We start from the raw sequence: 17,636 nt of genomic DNA, 5'->3' as shown, positions 1-17,636 counted from the left end.
TTTTTTTTTTTTTTTTTTTTGGTTTTTCGAGACAGGGTTTCTCTGTGGTTTTGGAGCCTGTCCTGGAACTCGCTCTGTAGACCAGGCTGGTCTTGAACTCACAGAGATCCGCCTGCCTCTGCCTCCCGAGTGCTGGGATTAAAGACGTGCGCCACCATCGCCCGGCGGCACATGCCTTTTGTAGGGCTCCAAGTGAAGGCAGACCTTGATACTCGTTATGGAAGGACGTTGAGAGGATGAGGGGTTGAACTCAGACATTAGATGTCAGCACGTCCCTTCTGTTTTAACTTGTATCATAGATTGGGCTCTATTTCAGAGATGTTCAATCAACTCCACTAGAAAAACTAAACTCATCAGAACTCAGGATAACCTGACTATGTGTGTATGTGGTTAGGAAAGACACCCAGAGAAGTCGCTTAGGAAGAGTGAGAGTAGCCCCCCAGGAGCTGAACGCAAAAGGAAGCACACGGCCAGTACACTGTCGTCTCTGGAAGATGAAACAATGGGGACAGCCTCAAAGCTTTCATTTCTTGAGCATAGGCGGGTCTGAAGACAGAGCAGAATCCTACTGGAGATGGAGAGGCAGCAGGCTGTGATTTATGGTTTGGAAGGGCAGACTCCCCCAGTTCACAGCCCAGCCCAAGGAACTTGAGAGGAAAAGATGCCTGGTGAGACTTGCTGAAGTCCCCTGCTATGTGGAAGAGTGTGGCATGCAAAATCGTCCTTTCCTTTCCGAGCTAACTGTTTGAGGTTCTGGGTCTCCAAAATCGCTTCTTCCTAGAGACAACAAGAGACAAGATGAGCGGGGGAAAAAAAATCAGAACGTATTTGTGTCACTGGCTGATAATAGTTAGATTTCTAAGAATCAAAAGCAGGTCATCTGACCACGACGGTTGACTAAAGCAAAGTGCACAGAGCTAAAAGCAACAGGAAAAAGACTCTTAACAGAGGATTCTAGGAGGCCAGCATGGCCTTGGGAGACATTTCTTATCTGAGACCACACAGGGGAGCTCTTTTTCTTTTTCCCCTAACTATGAGACACCACCCGAGGGAGTCTCAAGGCTCCCTGGGAGAGGGGCTGCTTACAGAGGAACACACTGCTGTGCCACTTGGCGAAAATCAAGACTGCCAACAATGAAACCAAGGGCACATTGTTAAACTTGTTGTTTGTGCAAAACAGCCTGACTAACCACTGCGGCAGGTCTGTTAGTCCAGGCAATGATCACAATGATCACTTCAACGCTAACATAAAGAACCTTCCAGTGGCAAATCCCTAGGAACCACCAAGTCTCCGAGCAGGCTCTTTGGGTTAAGTCTTTCTTCACAGTCGATGAGGGGCAGTCAAAGCTGACAGGAGCTTGAACAAACCACTTAAGTGGTGGAGGTCGAAGATGGCTTCTGCCACCTGGAGGTGGATCATGTAATTTATATTTCTGTGTGTATATATTTAAATCACTTTGACTTTAACGGCATGGGCTGGATTTATTCGCGAGCACTTACTGAATTGTTGCTTTAAAAGATTTGAGCCTCACTTCAACTATAATACTGAAAAAGGGGCTCTGGTTCATTCGACAGTCATATGGGGTACCGGGCTGAAACTGCAGGTAAACTCAGCAACAGGAAGGTGTGAAGTTTACAGGAAGTGGGGGGAGTGATGAGGTAGTTAGAAACAGGGGTGATGAGTTGAATCAGTCTAAAGGTAAGCTGGTGTCCTGTTGGGGGTGGGGTGGGGAAGAAACCCAAAGAACAGTTTATTGTGTTCTTCATGGGTTCTATTATGGGATTGTTTTATTTATTTGTTGTTTTTTTTTTTTTTTTTGATTTTTCAAGACAGGGTTTCTCTGTAGCTTTGGAGCCTAGCTCTTGTAAACCAGGCTGACCTCGAACTCACAGAGATCTGCCTGCCTCTGCCTCCCACGTGCGTGTATTAAAGGCATTCTGGGATTAAAGGCATGCTGGGATTAAATCCCCTGCCCGACCATGGAATTGTTTTATTATGACATTTACGAGGTGATGTTTTTCTTCCTGGAGCCACCTGCCCACACGCTTAGGGACTGAAAGGGTTTCATAGATACTAAGAGTGCCAACAGTGGAACGGGAGTGTCACAGATCCGAGACTTTCCCCATCACACACACACACACACACACACACACACACACACACACACAGCCGGGTCCAAGCAGCCGTCTCCTGTCTCCACCTGGATTTGAAGAGATGAGGTACAGGTTGACTTTGGACTGGCCAACTTGTTTATCTGGAGGAACTGAGGTACTTAGGGGCTGAGACTGACTGCAGGGGTCTGTAGGGACTGTAACACAACTGTCATTGGTTTCTAGAACAGTCTATTTGATATTTGCAAGACCACCCACTGAGTATTTGTCTATAATCCGCTCAAACACCCCAGCCAGCCGTCCCACCAGCCACTTTCTGCTTAAGCTAAACCGCAGCTTTCCTTCACGCTCCTTCCAGAAATGCAGCCATGTCACCTCTCCAGGTGTCCCACTCCAGACACAGCCTTAGGTCTTTAGGAATAAGGATTTCTTTTTGTTTTGTTTATTTGGTTTTGTTTTTTTGAGACAGGGTTTCTCTGTGTTGCCTTGTTGCTCGCCCTGGAACTAGCTCTTGCAGACCAGGCTGAGGAATAAGTATTTCTTCAATGTTCTAGTGACTTTGTGGAACCTCTTGGAAATGGCTGGCTCACTGGTTAGGGAGCCACTTCATACTGAGTGAACCTACCCACACGCATTACTAATTATAAATAAATTGGCATTTGGAATGTAGCGTAACACGACACTCTCAGAACCAATGTTGATAGAACCATTATCATTCCCATGTTAACTGCACACAGTAGGTGTCCGACATTATCATTCCCATGCTAACTGGACACAGTAGGTGTCCAACATTATCATTCCCATGCTAACTGCACACAGTAGGTGTCCAACATTTGGATGCTGGTTAAATTTAAGAGAGTCAGGCGGTGGCAGTGTCTTTAATCCCAGCACTTGGGAGGCAGATAGGCAGATCTTTGTTAGGCTAACCTGGTTCACAGAGCCTCCAGGACAGGCTCCAAAAGGATAGAAAAACTGACGTGCCAGATGTGGTAACCACACTACAAACTTGGACGTTTCTCAGGGTTTGTCAATAAAACCTTCTCCAGCTATTTTCTTTTTATCTGCCCTAAGCCTTCAAGGCTCAGGCCATAGCCGAGTTATTCAGTTATCTAATTATTATTCAGTTCCTAAGGAAGTCTTGCCATCCTATCACACACCCACACCCATCAAAACAAACCTAATTTCCTTGTAGACCCACCCCTTAAGAGTGTTCCAGGCTAGCCTCCTAAAGGCAAATAGCACTGCTGTGAGCTTCGCACACTACAAAAAAGGGCGGTTATCTCCAGCTCCAACATAAATCTGTGAACTCGGGGTCTTCCACAAGGCTTTCTTCCACAACTGGAATCACATCGTTGAGTGTCATGAGTGCCGGGCACCTGATAACACACCTCATCCCACTACCCAAAAGAAGAGGCCGTTGCTTAGGATTAAGCATGTATTTATTTTAGTTTAGTTAAAACAAAACATACATTGTTTCATTGAAACCGGTGTAGCACTCCTTGCCAACAAGCCGGGGCATGTTGGCCTCTACAGTACAGTGGGGACATTTACACTATGTACACAACAGAGGCTCTCGTGGTTTCCATTGTGACCACGTGACATGTTACCAGATAGCGACTGCATTTTGGAAATTTAGACCTCATTTAAAATGTAAGATTTGAACTCAAATTGAAGTCCGGTTTATTGCAAATACAATTTAAACAAGTATTTTCAATTTCCGTATTTATATACAATGTCAATTTCTGATATGGAATTCTCTGTACAAGTACTTTGGGGACTTATATATAATGTAAGTTCATCAAAATGCAGTTCAGAAACTCAGGGGTATATACATTTGAACACAAAACCCAGGTCCAACAGTATATACAATCTATTTACAAATACATATGGACATTGTATTTACAGTTTATCATAAATATTGAAAAATAGGTTAGCTTTAATGGATTAATGCTGCTCTATAAATAACAGTACAGTCATAACTGAAATGTCCATGGAAGACAATGCAACATGAGGTGACAGGACAGTGGTTTTAATACTGAAGACTGCTCATGAATGGGGATTCAGTTTCGGAACCTCGAGGCAGATAGATAACATAGCCTCAAGTGTTGGAATTCGGCCTAAAAATTCATTTTGAACCTTAATTCACAAAAAGATTTGGAAAGTTCAAGCTGATTGACCGTGAACAGGATTTTCTCCTCCATGTCTTTTTGGTTGCCATGACACCTTCTCTTGGATGCTTGTTTTCTCAACATCCCAGGCAGGTCTTATCAGCAACTCTTTCCAGGACTTCAAGCAGAATTGCAAATTCGTGAAACTCCAGGTGAGGTTCTGGATTTGGATGCCATGAAAGCAGCATGGTAGTGTTTTCTCACTGCCTCTGCTTCTGGATGGTCCCCGGATTTCATCTTCGGACACAATGGACCATTGGTCTTAAACGCAGCACTATCAGGTATCTTCCAGTCTGCGAGGGTCTTTAGCAGACAAATCTTGCCTATGAATTTAGCCACATATATAAGGCTGTGTAACAAGAACCATGTGTGCCACATTTCTGGCCCTTGCCTCAAACTAAAAATATTTCGTTCAAGAGATAACCTCAAGAACCAGATGGCCAACTGATGATTCCACTTGCTTCCCTCAACCACTTAATGGAATTATGTCTATCAGATCTTAGACATTATGCCTGATGAGCAAAGTACCACATTATTTAATATATTCAACATACACCGTTAACATACAATAAATGTTCTCTTAAAGCCAAGCTTCAAAGCAATGTTTTCACTTTGAACTGGAATTGAAATGGAAGGGAAGCATGCAGCTGGACCAGGAACTAAGTACAACCAGGCTGTACTGTTTCCCCTAGCTAATCATTTGTTCGATGTAAACAAATAATTCTGCATTGTTACAAGAACGAGATGACAACCCAGTGCGAGTTTGGAAAAAGCTCACTGCTCGGGAAATCCAGTGGTCTTTCTGAACTCGCGGCGCACAGGCCTCGGTGCAGCCTGGGGGTCAGACCTCTACTGCAGAGGCAGCAGGAACACATGAGCCACGTGTTGTCAAGTAAATTGTGCTTCCAGCAGATGAGCATTTGCAAGCTGTACTTCCTGCTGGAGAGTTCTGGCCTACTGCCATCAGGCGCCATTTTCACCTCTGGAAACAATGTTTTAAAGGGCAGGCCCAAAAGCTCGACTCAGAGAGCTGACAATACAACTCTGGAGACAGAAGTAACTGAATAAACCCTGTCTTACCCAATTGCACAAACTGTTTGGTACCTCAAAATCAGTTATTTCATTTCCAACAGAAATATCTGCACTGTTTTTCAGCCTACTCGGCTGAAGACATAAACATTTTAGATTTAATGAGCCAATTATCTGGAAGCAAAGAAACTGATGAACAGTGTTCACCGGATCTGGTGCAGCAGCTACCAATTAAAGTGAAATTTGAACAAACAAAACAAACTATGCTAATTCATGATACAATTTTTCTTAACATTTTCCCCGAAATTGATTTTGGGTAAAAAAGTATTTGGCTTATAATGCCTACAAAAAAGGCAAATAATTTCATAATACTAATAATATTCGTTTTTAAATATCAATGAAATTGTGTTACGGAGTTTATTGACAACTGGTTCTGGATAAAGTTCAAAAAATGCAACTTCTTCAAAGTAAAATAGTGCTTCTGAGGTCTTTTAAAGTATTTTTTGGTACAAAAAATAAGTGTTTTTCTCAATGCTTATTTCAATACTTTGCTGTAAATTAAGTGTTTTTCACATCGAATGGTTCCATTAGGCACATTCAAGTAAAATCATAAAATATCCAAGTTAAACAATGACACAGCCAAGCATGTGGCTTGATAAAAAGTTAAAAGTTCGTCCATTCTCTGGAATGGAATAAATAGTCACTTCCCTTAACCCAAGACTCGTGGTTTTGCTGTTAATATCCATTCCTTAACACACAGATAAGTTTCTTAAAAAAATAAAAAACCGAAATCAAAACAAAATAAAAAAAGTTCCACTTATTCTGCATCCAGAAGAACCAGCGAGGAATCTGCACTTCAAAAGGAAGTGAACCGAAAGCATCAGGTGAAATTTCTGAGCAAGTTGAGTGTTGACTCAACACTGGTGGCAGATGGACTGTTGAGTTTGAGTGGTGCCATTAGTGGCCACCTGTAGAGGCATTGTGTACCCAATCCAGAACAATCAAGGCCATACTTCCGGTCATCACCACTATGCCACTGATGAAGAACAACAGGGCCTGCAGGAAGCAGAGAAAACTCATCAGGGTGGATGCTAGAATCACACCTGTTACAATACTCTCTTACCTGACTAAATACAAACTGTTAAGGGATCAAAGTTACTTAGAGCACAGAAGGCTTCTATATGTTGGTACAGCTATTCATGAACCTGTAATTTCTCACCCATGTCCCTATAATTAATAAACGTATAGATTGGAGGGGTTGGACGGTAATGACAGAGACTCATGAAGGTTTGACTCCCACCTTAGACTTGCTCCTAACAGCTCCGGTAACTTAAAGTAGCCCATTTGTATGAATCCATCTTCTATCCCGTTTGCTCCTAACAGCTCTGGTAACTTAAAGTAGCCCATTTGTATGAATCCATCTTCTATCCCGTGACATTACCACTCTCACAATGACGCTTCCCATGTCCTCTCCTCTTCCTTTCTCTCCCTGGATATCCGGCCTGTACCTCTTGGTTATTGGCTGTTCAGCTTTTTAATCACCCCAATCACAGCAATACATCTTCACATAGTGTAGACCTTCCCACGTTAGACCTTGGTTTGCTGGTGTCTGTGTTTATTAGTTTGTCTCCCCAAGAAAAGTTCACCCCCATTTACTCCTAACCTCATTCCTAGACCACAATTAGTGGTCATACAACAATTAGTGGTCAGACAGTAGGGCTGATGGTCTCTTATTCCCAATACCCCCACAGGGCTGGCATTTTTTTATTCCTACGTTCCCCTGCTAGGATTCTGATTCCAAAGAGCATGGTTTGTGCTTGGCATAGTTTGCCCTTTGAAACAAGATGCTAGCAAACCTATGGATTCTGAATACAGCCGTGAATGCATTCAGAAGCCCCCAGAGTCCTACTCAAGGACGGTTTCATTTAGATAACACCCTCACCTACCTTTCTGCAATTATGTTTCTAGTGCACAGCAACCTTTGTTAAGTATTTCACTGCTAGAACTTCAGGAGAGACTGAAAATAACTACTGGTTTTACTGTCACAGCTCACTCACCCCAATCTTTTGCACAGATCTCATAGGTTCTTTCTTCACTAACTTGATGTAGAAGGCAGATGGAAGAATAAAAATCAGCATGGCAGCTGCCGACGCACCTGTAAAAGGACATTTATCCTTTGAGAACTCAATGAGTCTAGTCTGAAGGCTCAATATCCTTAGGCATGTAAATCAGAACTTACCAATGAAACCAAAGATGTCCCTAATGGTGGGGACAAAGATGACAAGCAAGTTGGTAAAGGACAAGATAGCCACAGTGATGACACTGTGACGCCACCAACTGAACTCCTTTGCAGCACACAGTAAGTGAGTGATGGAACTCCGGATCTGAAAAAAAAAAAAAAAGTATCGCTTACTGTTTTAGCAATCCTACTTTAATTAGTGCAAAGAATTCACAAGCAATTTACAATGTATCAACGGCAGTTTTTCTAGAACTGATGCCCCTCCCTCCTGTTTGCTCCCCCCCCCCCATGATCTGGAGCCAGCACCCCGCCACTACTCATCCCTGCAAACCTCCCCCAGTGTGGCCCTGCTGCAGTCTCCCTCCTTAAATCTCCACACCCAGGCTCATCATAGCTGTGCAGGAGCAGGTGGCTACCTACCGGGAAAATAACCACCGGCACCGTGAGGGTGACAGCCATCAACACAGCCAAACGGACAATCAGGAGGAGAATGTCAGTCCCCACGATTGAGGAGTAGGTGTGCAGCAGTTCCGACTCGACTTGTCCTGTGGGGACACAGCAGAAAAAGCTTTCAGTGTGGCTTTCTCTAGGGATCAAGGAGCAGAGCGGACTCACAGTGAAATCTGCACTCTCACAATCACTACAAACTAAGGCTAATGAGATTAATCTGGAATTATGATTAACGCAATTAAAGTAACATTGGAGGAAAATTTTTTCTGAATACTGAGATTTCGCCACATGACCTCCAGTAAGAACAGGGGCTAAGCACCTAATCCAACTCTGGCTTAGTGTGTGAGCACGCACGTGTGTGTTGTGTTAGTTACAGCTAACGGTGGGAGCAGAGGCAGCGGGAATGCAACAGAGGCAAGGACGTCACAGAAACATCAGCAAATGGCTCACATCTGCTTCTGAATCTGGACCGGAAGGGGACTTCTTACAGCAAAGATACACACACGATACTGGTTCCAACAAACGAGTCTTTCTCTTCCTGAGATTAGGCAACACTTACCGTAAAATGTCAGGTATCCAAAGAGAGCAGCAAGCAGGTACATCAGAAACATGGCGAAGAAAGAAATCTTGGACACGTTCATCATCCTCCTGCGGCTGCGCCTGCACAAGCACAACAGAGTGCGTGCGATGGTTAGCGAAACCAGCAAGTTACAAGCTACTGTCAGGGCTGCCAATCAGTCAGAAAAGGTCAAGTCCCTACCCTTTCAGCTCTTCATAGATGGGAAGAACAGCAGGATGGCAGACAAAGGAGAAGGTCAGGATTGGCACGGCATACACGGTCTGAAAGAAACACACCACTGCATTCACACCCCGTGGCATACACCCTTGGCAGTCCCTGGCGGTGCTTCAGGGATTTATACCAAAGCCTGGAGAGCCTCACTGCTGCCTAATTACCCCCACTCTTCAATTTTGTTTCCCAAGTATGACCAAGACCACCTGAGACGCGCCACTTTGAGGCCACGCGCCTAATTCGCTTGTGTTCCCAGTCACAGGAGAACCTGAGATTTCTGTCCAGTTCTCCTCCCCACCCCCTATAAGAAGCACCATCGATCATCCAGCCTCAATTTCTCTCGAGAGATGTTTTAAAATTCCTAATGGGCAATTTCTTTTTCTCCTGTCCCTTCCTAAAAATTTCTTTCTAGAAGGCAGGACGACAAGTAGTTACCTGTGAGTTGAAGATAAAGTAACGCGGCGTGCAACAGTCGGAGGCGGTGGCGTTGGACGTCACGTTAGACGCCAGGAGGGCCAGCGCTGATGTGGCGTTCACAGTTTCATTGATCATCAAAGCTTCTACAGGGCAAGGAATCTGAAACTTCTTGCAAATCACCTAAAACGTATTTGCGCATTCGTTAAGCAGAGTAACCTGACAGAGGTTTAAAGGGGTATTTTCCAAAAGGAGAAACTGTTACCTACCACAATCAGAAAGAACATCATACACAGCAAGGAAAGGCCACTGGTATACCCCAAGTACCCTGGAGAGGCGGGAGAGAAGGGTTCCGGGTTAATCCAGCAGGGATGGAGAACACAGACTGTAAGACACTAGGGCTAGCAATGGCGTACTATGACCAGTTGGGGGCTCCACTGCTACGCTGTGTGTCACACTGCCATTCCCAACACCAGGTGCTGGGAGCCTTCTAGCCTTCAGTGCACCACTAAGTAGCAACACCCCTTAGGAACTGCTGGCTCGCCAGGCCAGCTGTGGTGGCGCACACCTTTTCAATCCCAGCACTAAGAAGGCCAGCCTAATCTACAGAGCAAGTTTCAGGATAGGCTCCAAAGCTACAGAAAAACCCGGCCTTGAAACAAAACAAAAAAATAAAGCAGCAAAGTGTCTCACTCACCTAGATTTCTCAGCAGCGACAACGGGAGGATAAGCACCAAGGATACCAACAGGACCAGGTAGTCACCATTCAGATACCACAATCTAGGAGAGACGAGAAAGGGCAAAAATCAACAACACGTCTAACAACACGCATGAAAGGGCAGTTTAACTGAGCGCGCAGTCAGGTTAGAGGTGGGGGTGAAAGGCAGGAGCTTCTGCGCCATTCTCTGCTCTGGGAAGACTGCCAGCTGATTCATCATAACATAGAACACGTCTTAAAGCTTGATACTAGCGTGGGGAACAAGGCTGCTCTGTGCAGCTGGCAAGCTTATCTCTGAGAACCGTACACCGACATCACAGCTCTCGCCTGTAACTTCTATCCAAGGAGAGAAGGAGCTAGGCAAGACTCTTCAGACGGTTGTCAGCAAGGTCAGTCATTAAGCATTTCACTAAGGAAATTTCCACTTAGATTAAAATTCACAGGCAACCACTCTCCTCCCCCAAACTAGTCTGAACCAAACCCCCACTCGATCAGAATTCATTTCAGATTATCATAGTAACGTCTAAACCCACCTTAATGCCAGAATAAACTATAGTCAAAAGGCCATTTCTGAAACTAAATGTTCCCTAAGTTCTAGTAACCAAGGCCTAGTCTCGCTGGGCATGGTAGTGGCGTGCAGGCATGGTAGTGGCATGCACTTGCATGTTCTGTCCCAGAGGCAGAGGCAGGAGGACTATTTGAGGTCCAGGCCAGCTAGAATTAAACAAGGAGACCCTGTCCCAAGGTAAAGCCATTCCTTCTTTTTTAAAATATTTTTATTTATTTTGGTTTTTCAAGACAGGGTTTCTCTGTAGCTTTGGAGCCTGTCCTGGCACTAGCTCTTGTAGATCAGGCTGCCTTCAAATTCACAGAGATCCTCCTGCCTCTGCCTCCCGAGTGCTGGGGTTAAAGGCGTGCACCACCACTGCCGGGCGCCATTCGTTCTTAAAAAGCACTATTTTTAAGTTCTAGCTCCTCGCGGGCTCCACTCCATTCATGACAGTAACAAGAACACCACTGAAAAACACTGCTGAAAGATCGGCATGATGAACCAAGCCTCGAAGCGCACACTGGGAGCCACAGGTCTCTGTGCAGAGTTGGAAAGCAGATGAGCCTGGCTGTTTACATTAGGCCCCTTCCTCCCAGGAATGAGGAACTGCTGGGAGACTTCACTTTCTACAGCACAGCCGGGTAGTTTAGGGTTTTCTTCATTTAACTATTTTAAGCATGACTGGCATTTTTTTTTTTTTTGGCGGGGGGACGACTTTCTGTCTTAAACAACTCTATAGCCAGCAACTGTAGCAAATGGAAGATAAACAGAGATGAAGTCGAGCACTAGAGAAGTTCCGCAGCCAGGTTGGCGTACTTGTTATTCTGAGTCAAGTGCAAACCGCTGCACAAGTCCACATCGCTCTGGGAGGCGGGGGAGGGGGGAGCACTTCCCTATCAGGAGTTAAGTAAGGACAAGAATACTTGTGGAAGACTTACTGATGAACTGTTTTATTTATATCCAACTTTGACCAAAAGAAAAAAAAAAGAAAAAGAAAAAAAGTATCTGCGATTGTTTCTATGCAGTAACCTTACTTAGCACCTACCCATTTGTATCTTCAATGTTCATTAAAGCCTTGATCACCAAAGGTAACTCATATTTCACTATGAAGAGGTAGCTTGACATAGCTGGAGGAAAACAAAATTAAACCATTACAAGTGCAAAATGTGGCCTGTGACACTGAGGTCATGTGTCACCACCTTGTGCTACTACTCAACGAAGCCTACCCAAAGTGCCCTTTCAGAACGTACCTCCAATGTTCTGCATTGTGATCGAGCCGGAGGCTGCGAGCTTCCCAGCCAGTCCAAACGCCTTATGCCCCAACTGTTCATATAATAAAGACCCTGCACGGAAGAGCAGAGGAATGAAGCCCTCTGGAAGCTCTACCCCATCCCAAACCAGGATAGGCAGAGATTACTGGGGGCGGGCAGAGGCGGACCGAGAATGCCACCTACCTCCTTCATTGGCAGTCTTCAAGAGGAGATGAACAGAGTACAAGGAAAATATCGACACAAATGTCAAGAGAATTCTGAGAAAAGGAAAAGGCACACTGTTACAAACACGCAGGGCTTTCCACTTACCACCTCCCTTCTACAGCACAACCGGTGGTGGTCCCTCTCTCGACCTTGACTGACACTACAGCAGCTAACAGGTGAGCTCCGCTGTATTAAATAAAGCCATGTCCACTGTGCCCAACGCAGGGAACTCTGTAAAGCCCCAGGTCTCGGGAAGTAGAAACTTGTACTCTGGTTCTGGGACCATAATTGTCTATATTCCTGCCATGTGTTCCTAACAGTTTCACTTAAAACTTGCCATTAAACTTAGTCCACAAGGCTTTCATGCCATTCAATAGATGGGTAAGGAAAGGCCAAGACCCCATGGACCAGACAGACTGTGAGAAAGGAAGGCGGGCGGAAGTGGAACTAACATTTCGTCAGACAGTATTTAAAAAAAACAAAAAACTACTAACAAATCAGAGAAGTGACACCTGGGCTTGAGGTGACACTATTTGCTTGATCTCTCAGAAAAAGTCAATTAAAAAAAAACTCTAACAAATTAGGTGACTGGGAAGACACAAAAAGATGTGCCCCAGTAGAGAACTCTACAACGAGTGAGCTCAGCTTCACCCTTCCACTTGGAGGGAGTGTAAGGAAGGAGGAAAGGGTCTAACACCACTGCTCTCCTTGAGTTTCTCAGCCAAGTTCCACTTTCCTTCTATGAAGGCAAACAACGCACTGATTAACAGAAAAAAAAAAACCCAGCAAATATGCAAATGAGACAGCCACATAAATTCTGACCTTGTATGGGCAAACTGTACACTATGTAAGGTGCTGGCCAAGGGGGGAAAGGCATCAGCAGCACAGAACACAGGCTGTGACTTCCATCCTAAGGTCAGAATGGCAGGACACCCAGGCTTGAGGTGACACTATTTGCTTGACCTCTCAGAAAAAGTCAATTTAAAAAAAAACTATAACAAATTAGGAACTGTCTTTCCAATGGATTTCATGCCCCTCGAGGTCACTTTCAACCTCAAGATTAACTCTTAAAAGGTCAACTTGTCATTTCTTGCACGTGGCGTAAATAAGGATGAATAAAAACTCGCACAATCTTGGTATCATTTGGCCATTTATTAAAATGGTTAATCAAATACAAATTAAGCTATTAGAGTAGAATTCCAAAAGTTCAAGGGTTACACGGTAAGTTTTCCTTTCAGTTATGAAACAGCCACCCATAACCACATTGGTAGCATTTTAAAGTTTCCAGTTCTCGTGGCAAGAGCCAGAAAGGGTTTCAAACATGTAACTCTGATGCCAGCCATTCAGAGTCCCATCAAAAATTGAGATTTCGGAATGTTCTATAGCTAAAGGTTCTGGGGCTTCATTTTAGCAAGAAATGCCTCCAAGATCCTTACCCTAACGCTTTTAGTATCCAATGTCAGGCTTAACATTAATTATTGTGGAATTTCATAAAGCTGAGTTTTTCTTCTCATAAACATTGGAGAAAATAACTGGAGTGGAAGGTAGCGGTCAGCTAACCAAAACATAACTGTCACGAAGGGAAGAGACATTCGTAGAGTGTGTGTGGTTCTGGTGACGTTAGAGGGCCTTCTACGGAAACTGTCAACCACACAGCTACAGGCGGTTTGGAACTTAAAACACTGAAAACCATACACTCACACTTGTACATGCTCCTGTCCGTGGAAGGAGTACTTCTTGCCCCCTGCTTTTCTGAGAGCACTGGGAATCGCACCAGGAGCCGTGCATGCTGGGCAAGCACTCTACCACTGACTGGTACTTTTATAGCCCATGACTCTTCAATCACAACCCCCAAGGGTCAGTGACCCCAAAATGGGTTAAGAACCATTTTGCAACCTCTAACCAGAAATTTTAGAAATCAGAGGACCAGCTAACTTTTGAAACAATTAGTAGGCTCATATTTAAAATATTCAGGCATCATACAGATCCGGAAAAACATCTTTTAAAAAAATGGAGTTTGCATTTTAGCATCCAGAAAACTATGACTCACGTGTCCTAAAACCAGCATGTTCTAGGCAAGGTAAATGTCACCACACCTTTATCCAGAACTTTTTTTCCCCCCTTATGTTTAAGGGCCACAGGTTTTAGGGGGAAACTGTCAACTTGTGAAACCCAACTGGAGCCACTTCACTTACTGTAACCTTGGCTTCTGTTTTTAATCAGTAATTAGAGTTAGTCTAAACTCAATACTTTCTCACTGGCCTCAACCTGTCAGTGTCAAGCGCTACCCGACATTCTATCTAACCTGCTTTCTTGATGTTGTATAGTATGTAGTAAGACAAGAGTTTCGGATTTCTCGCACGTCAAAGTTTAAACGATTTCTAAATCAGCTATTTGAACTGCAAATTCTTTTCCGGAGCCAAAATGTTTATTCATATTAACTGCCCTGCATGGCAGGCTCACTACTTACACATACTTACATAAAAAGAGCAATTCCAGTATTAGCCATGGCATAAGAAAGCCCAAGGATTCCACTGCCCACAATCGCATTGCTCAGATTAAATACTGACATTCCAAAGGAAGTAGTACCTGGATGCTACACAGAGGGAAACGATAACCAAACATATAACAATAATTAAAAGGAGAAAAGCAGCTTTGGGCAAGTTAGATTTGAAATCTAAAACACTATTCTTTTACTCCATAAAGCCAGGCACGTAAGAAACAGTATTTTCAACTTACAAAGTCAGTTTCATACTTCTTCTTCCCCAAATTGGATTCAAGTAAAAAATTCTGGTTTTCAGGATCCACATCCACGTAATGGCTGCAAAAATAAAATTTAAAAAAAGTGTAATTGTAACCCGACCGAGGGATACACAAAATCGTGTTTTAATGTACATAAAGTAAAACAGCCCTTCGGTTCGGCTACGGCCCTTTTAGTTAATGCCTAAGGAGTAAAGTCTTTCCTGAGATACCGTTGGTCATTCAGTTAACAACCGGGTAATTTAGTAGGCTACTCTCTCCGGGGCTAAGAGCAAGAGGCTGGGGCTCCGGGCAAGTATCCGAGGGCCCCGAGAGAGCGTTAGCCTATGACCGCTGAGCCACCCCTCCAACCCGAGGCGATGTGTGCTAGTTCTTATTTATTTATCTATTATTTTTGCAAAGCGCACTTCTCCCACCTTTTCAGAGGAGCCTGCTTGGTGGGGTAGGAGTAGTTGAAGTCACTGTTGGAGCTGTAGCTGCTGCTGTCCTCATCCGGGGAGATGTTGAACCTTCCCATTTCGGTCTTCTTCATGCTGATCGGAAGTGTGCGTCCGGCGTGGGGTTCCTTTTGTCCTTGGCGGCGCACTGGCCCTCGAGGCTGCAAGCCTGCGAAGGTAGAGGCGGCGTCAGGACTGCAGCGCCAGCCCGCCCCCGACCACGTGACGCCGCCGGGCGGCGCAGCGCGGCTGATTCATCCCCCGCCAGGCGAGTGGAAAAGTACCAGGCGAGCGAGGGGCGGGGGCGCGGCGAGGGGCGGAAAAGTACCGGCGAAGGGGACCGCGAGAACAAAGATGCGCCCGCCGCGGCGCCCCCTCCAGCCACCTCGGCGCCCAGCCCGGTGTCCCCCTCGGCCAGAGCATGTTTACAAGCGACACGCCGAGCTCTCCAGCCGCCGTGGGTCCCGGTCCCCGGCCCCTCCTCTGCCCCGGGAGGAACTGATGCAATACCGAGGGGCGATTGTCAAACCCTCGCCGCTCGCCTCTTTTCCCCGTGTCCGGATTGATTTCACGTTCGGGTCACTAGACCCGGCTTGCAGCAGACGAGAGCAACCCCGCGCCCGCGCGGCTCCCCGCTTCCCCTAACGGGAGGCTGCGGCCGGCTGCCCGCCCACCCGCAGACCCCGCTCCTGCCGCCGCCCCTCCCCCGCCTCACCTCGGCGCTCTCCCTCCGGGCTGGCCCACCACACGGCAGCGTCTCCCGCAGGCTGTCTCGGTCACACCAAGATCGTAAAAAGACGGGACGAAAATAACAGCGACAGAGTCTCTAACGATCCCCGCAATCCAACAGGCTTTAGAGAGATTGACTTTAATTAAATTATGATCAGCTTTTTCTTCCTTTTCTTCTTTATTTCTTTATTTTTTTTTAAAGCGGGGGAATGGCGATCACGACCCTGCGGCGCGGGCGGCGGCGTGGCGCGGTGTGGAGCTGCCTCGCGAGCGCCGAGTTATAGCGGCGGGCGCCGCGTCAGTGGGCGGGGCTGGCGGCTGCTCTTTGTGTATCAACAGCACCTGGGCTCCGCCTCCAGGCCGCTTCCCTTTCCCTCCAGCGGCCTCCCGCCCGCCCCGCTACCCCGCACCCCAATTCGGGGGGGTGGGCGGTCGCACCCCGCTTCCTCGAGGCTCCGCAAGCCCGTGCACCGCAGCCCCGTGGGTGGCCGTACCCCGCGGCTGCCGTCAGGAGCCAGCTCCCAGAAGATTTCCCTCCCATCCCAGTCACCAACACTGCATTTCGGGGACACATCCTGCATGTGTGTCCCCCCAATTCTAGACCTTTTCCAGCTGGTGCCTTAAGATGTACGCGGAACTTGAGCCAGCGCTGCCACGCTACCCTGATGGTCGGATTGTGTTCTCGATCTTTCCACCTAGATCTGCTTTCACTCTCCTCCCCAGAACTAGCCGGATGATTAGGGCGGCTAGCAGTTCCGTTTCAGGATAGACTTTTGGTGTGCACGTGGGACAGCATAGCTGAGGAGATTTACGTTTGACCAGAAAACCAGATCCCCTAAAAAAGGGGTTGGGGCTGGGGGATCCAGCTCTGCTGAGGCCGCCTAGGAGCGTCCTGGCCACCCCTTGGCGGACACTCTCCCTCCTGCCACCACCCCACCCCACGCTGAGCGCTGCTGTTAGCCACCTCCCCGGGCCTCTACCAAGCGCGCCCTTGTTGGAATGCAGGCCTGGAGCTTTCTCTGCAGCCCGGATCCCTCGCTGGGGCTGTGGTCTTGCAGAGTCGGGCGGCTCAGGGGGCCCCTTAGACTAGAATATTCGGTGCTGCCGGAAAGGCGAGGGCCCTTCCTTTTCTGTTGAACAAAGACCCTCGAGGAGAGAGAAATGCTAGTTGAATGAAGGAATAAACAAACGAGTTTGACCTCGTGCTCTCTTCCTTTGGGGGACGTGGGAGAGATTGGGCTGGGCACAGAGGAAAGGACTGGGTGTGATCACGATTTTTGCCTTCTATGTTTTCCTGAGGAAATCTGTACCGCTGCCTATTTCCGTGGCACGTAAGACTTGGGATGCCTTCAGCCTGTGCCAGTGTTCGTGATTGACAGGGCAGGACCCTCTTTCCCCTTTACACCCCGTGTTCCCTACACCTTCTACTCTGGTCCTGCCAGTCACACTTAAACAATAGTCTAACTTCAGTACCGCACGTCCCCTCGTCCCTCTCAAGGGCCACTGGCATTCTAGGCTTAGTCATTAAGACCCAGGAGAGCCTTTTCCCGCCTGCCTTCAGGGTTCCCTCCTCAGACCTCAGTGCCGTTTTCTAAGCCGTGAGTGCAGGACTTTATAAACCTGTCATGTCTTGTACAGTCCTCAAATTGTTCAAGTTTGAAGTCTGTGCCGACAGCCTCCCCATAGGGCGGAGAGGTTAGGAATTTGACATACAATCAAGGCGGAAAATTCTTGATTACCTTCCGTATTAGTAGAGACCTTACTA

At 46.5% G+C, this 17,636-nt stretch overlaps 1 protein-coding gene across 1 annotated transcript; it reads right to left on the bottom strand.

Moving 5' to 3' along the window:
* Positions 1–3,533: 3,533 nt before the first annotated feature.
* On the bottom strand, positions 3,534–16,128 carry Slc38a2 (solute carrier family 38 member 2). The gene is made up of 16 exons (XM_005354000.3): positions 15,858–16,128; positions 15,122–15,311; positions 14,685–14,766; positions 14,426–14,541; positions 11,925–11,998; positions 11,721–11,813; positions 11,516–11,597; positions 9,900–9,982; positions 9,472–9,530; positions 9,224–9,385; positions 8,759–8,838; positions 8,558–8,658; positions 7,969–8,093; positions 7,549–7,693; positions 7,367–7,464; positions 3,534–6,365 (listed from the first exon to the last, which is right to left on the bottom strand). Exons 2-16 carry the CDS (start codon positions 15,235–15,237, stop codon positions 6,267–6,269), a joined length of 1,515 nt encoding a protein of 504 aa, XP_005354057.1. The 5' UTR covers positions 15,238–15,311; positions 15,858–16,128; the 3' UTR covers positions 3,534–6,266.
* Between the last annotated feature and the right edge of the window lie 1,508 nt (positions 16,129–17,636).

This window comes from Microtus ochrogaster, chromosome 15 (genome assembly GCF_000317375.1).
Source record: "Microtus ochrogaster isolate Prairie Vole_2 chromosome 15, MicOch1.0, whole genome shotgun sequence".
In the NCBI taxonomy this organism is placed as follows: Eukaryota; Metazoa; Chordata; class Mammalia; order Rodentia; family Cricetidae; genus Microtus; species Microtus ochrogaster.
Note: the sequence above shows the minus strand (reverse complement) of the source record. Positions and strands in the feature narration are given on the sequence as shown.

Excerpts from the sequence above, each read along its gene's own strand:
- Slc38a2 (XM_005354000.3), bottom strand. The coding sequence starts at position 15,237 with ATGAAGAAGACCGAAATGGGAAGGTTCAACATCTCCCCGGATGAGGAC. Across the intron at positions 11,814-11,924 it reads GAAGACTGCCAATGAAGGAG|GGTCTTTATTATATGAACAG; the intron begins GTAGGTGGCATT and ends TCTTCCGTGCAG. Across the intron at positions 9,386-9,471 it reads TGATGTTCTTTCTGATTGTG|GTGATTTGCAAGAAGTTTCA; the intron begins GTAGGTAACAGT and ends AATACGTTTTAG.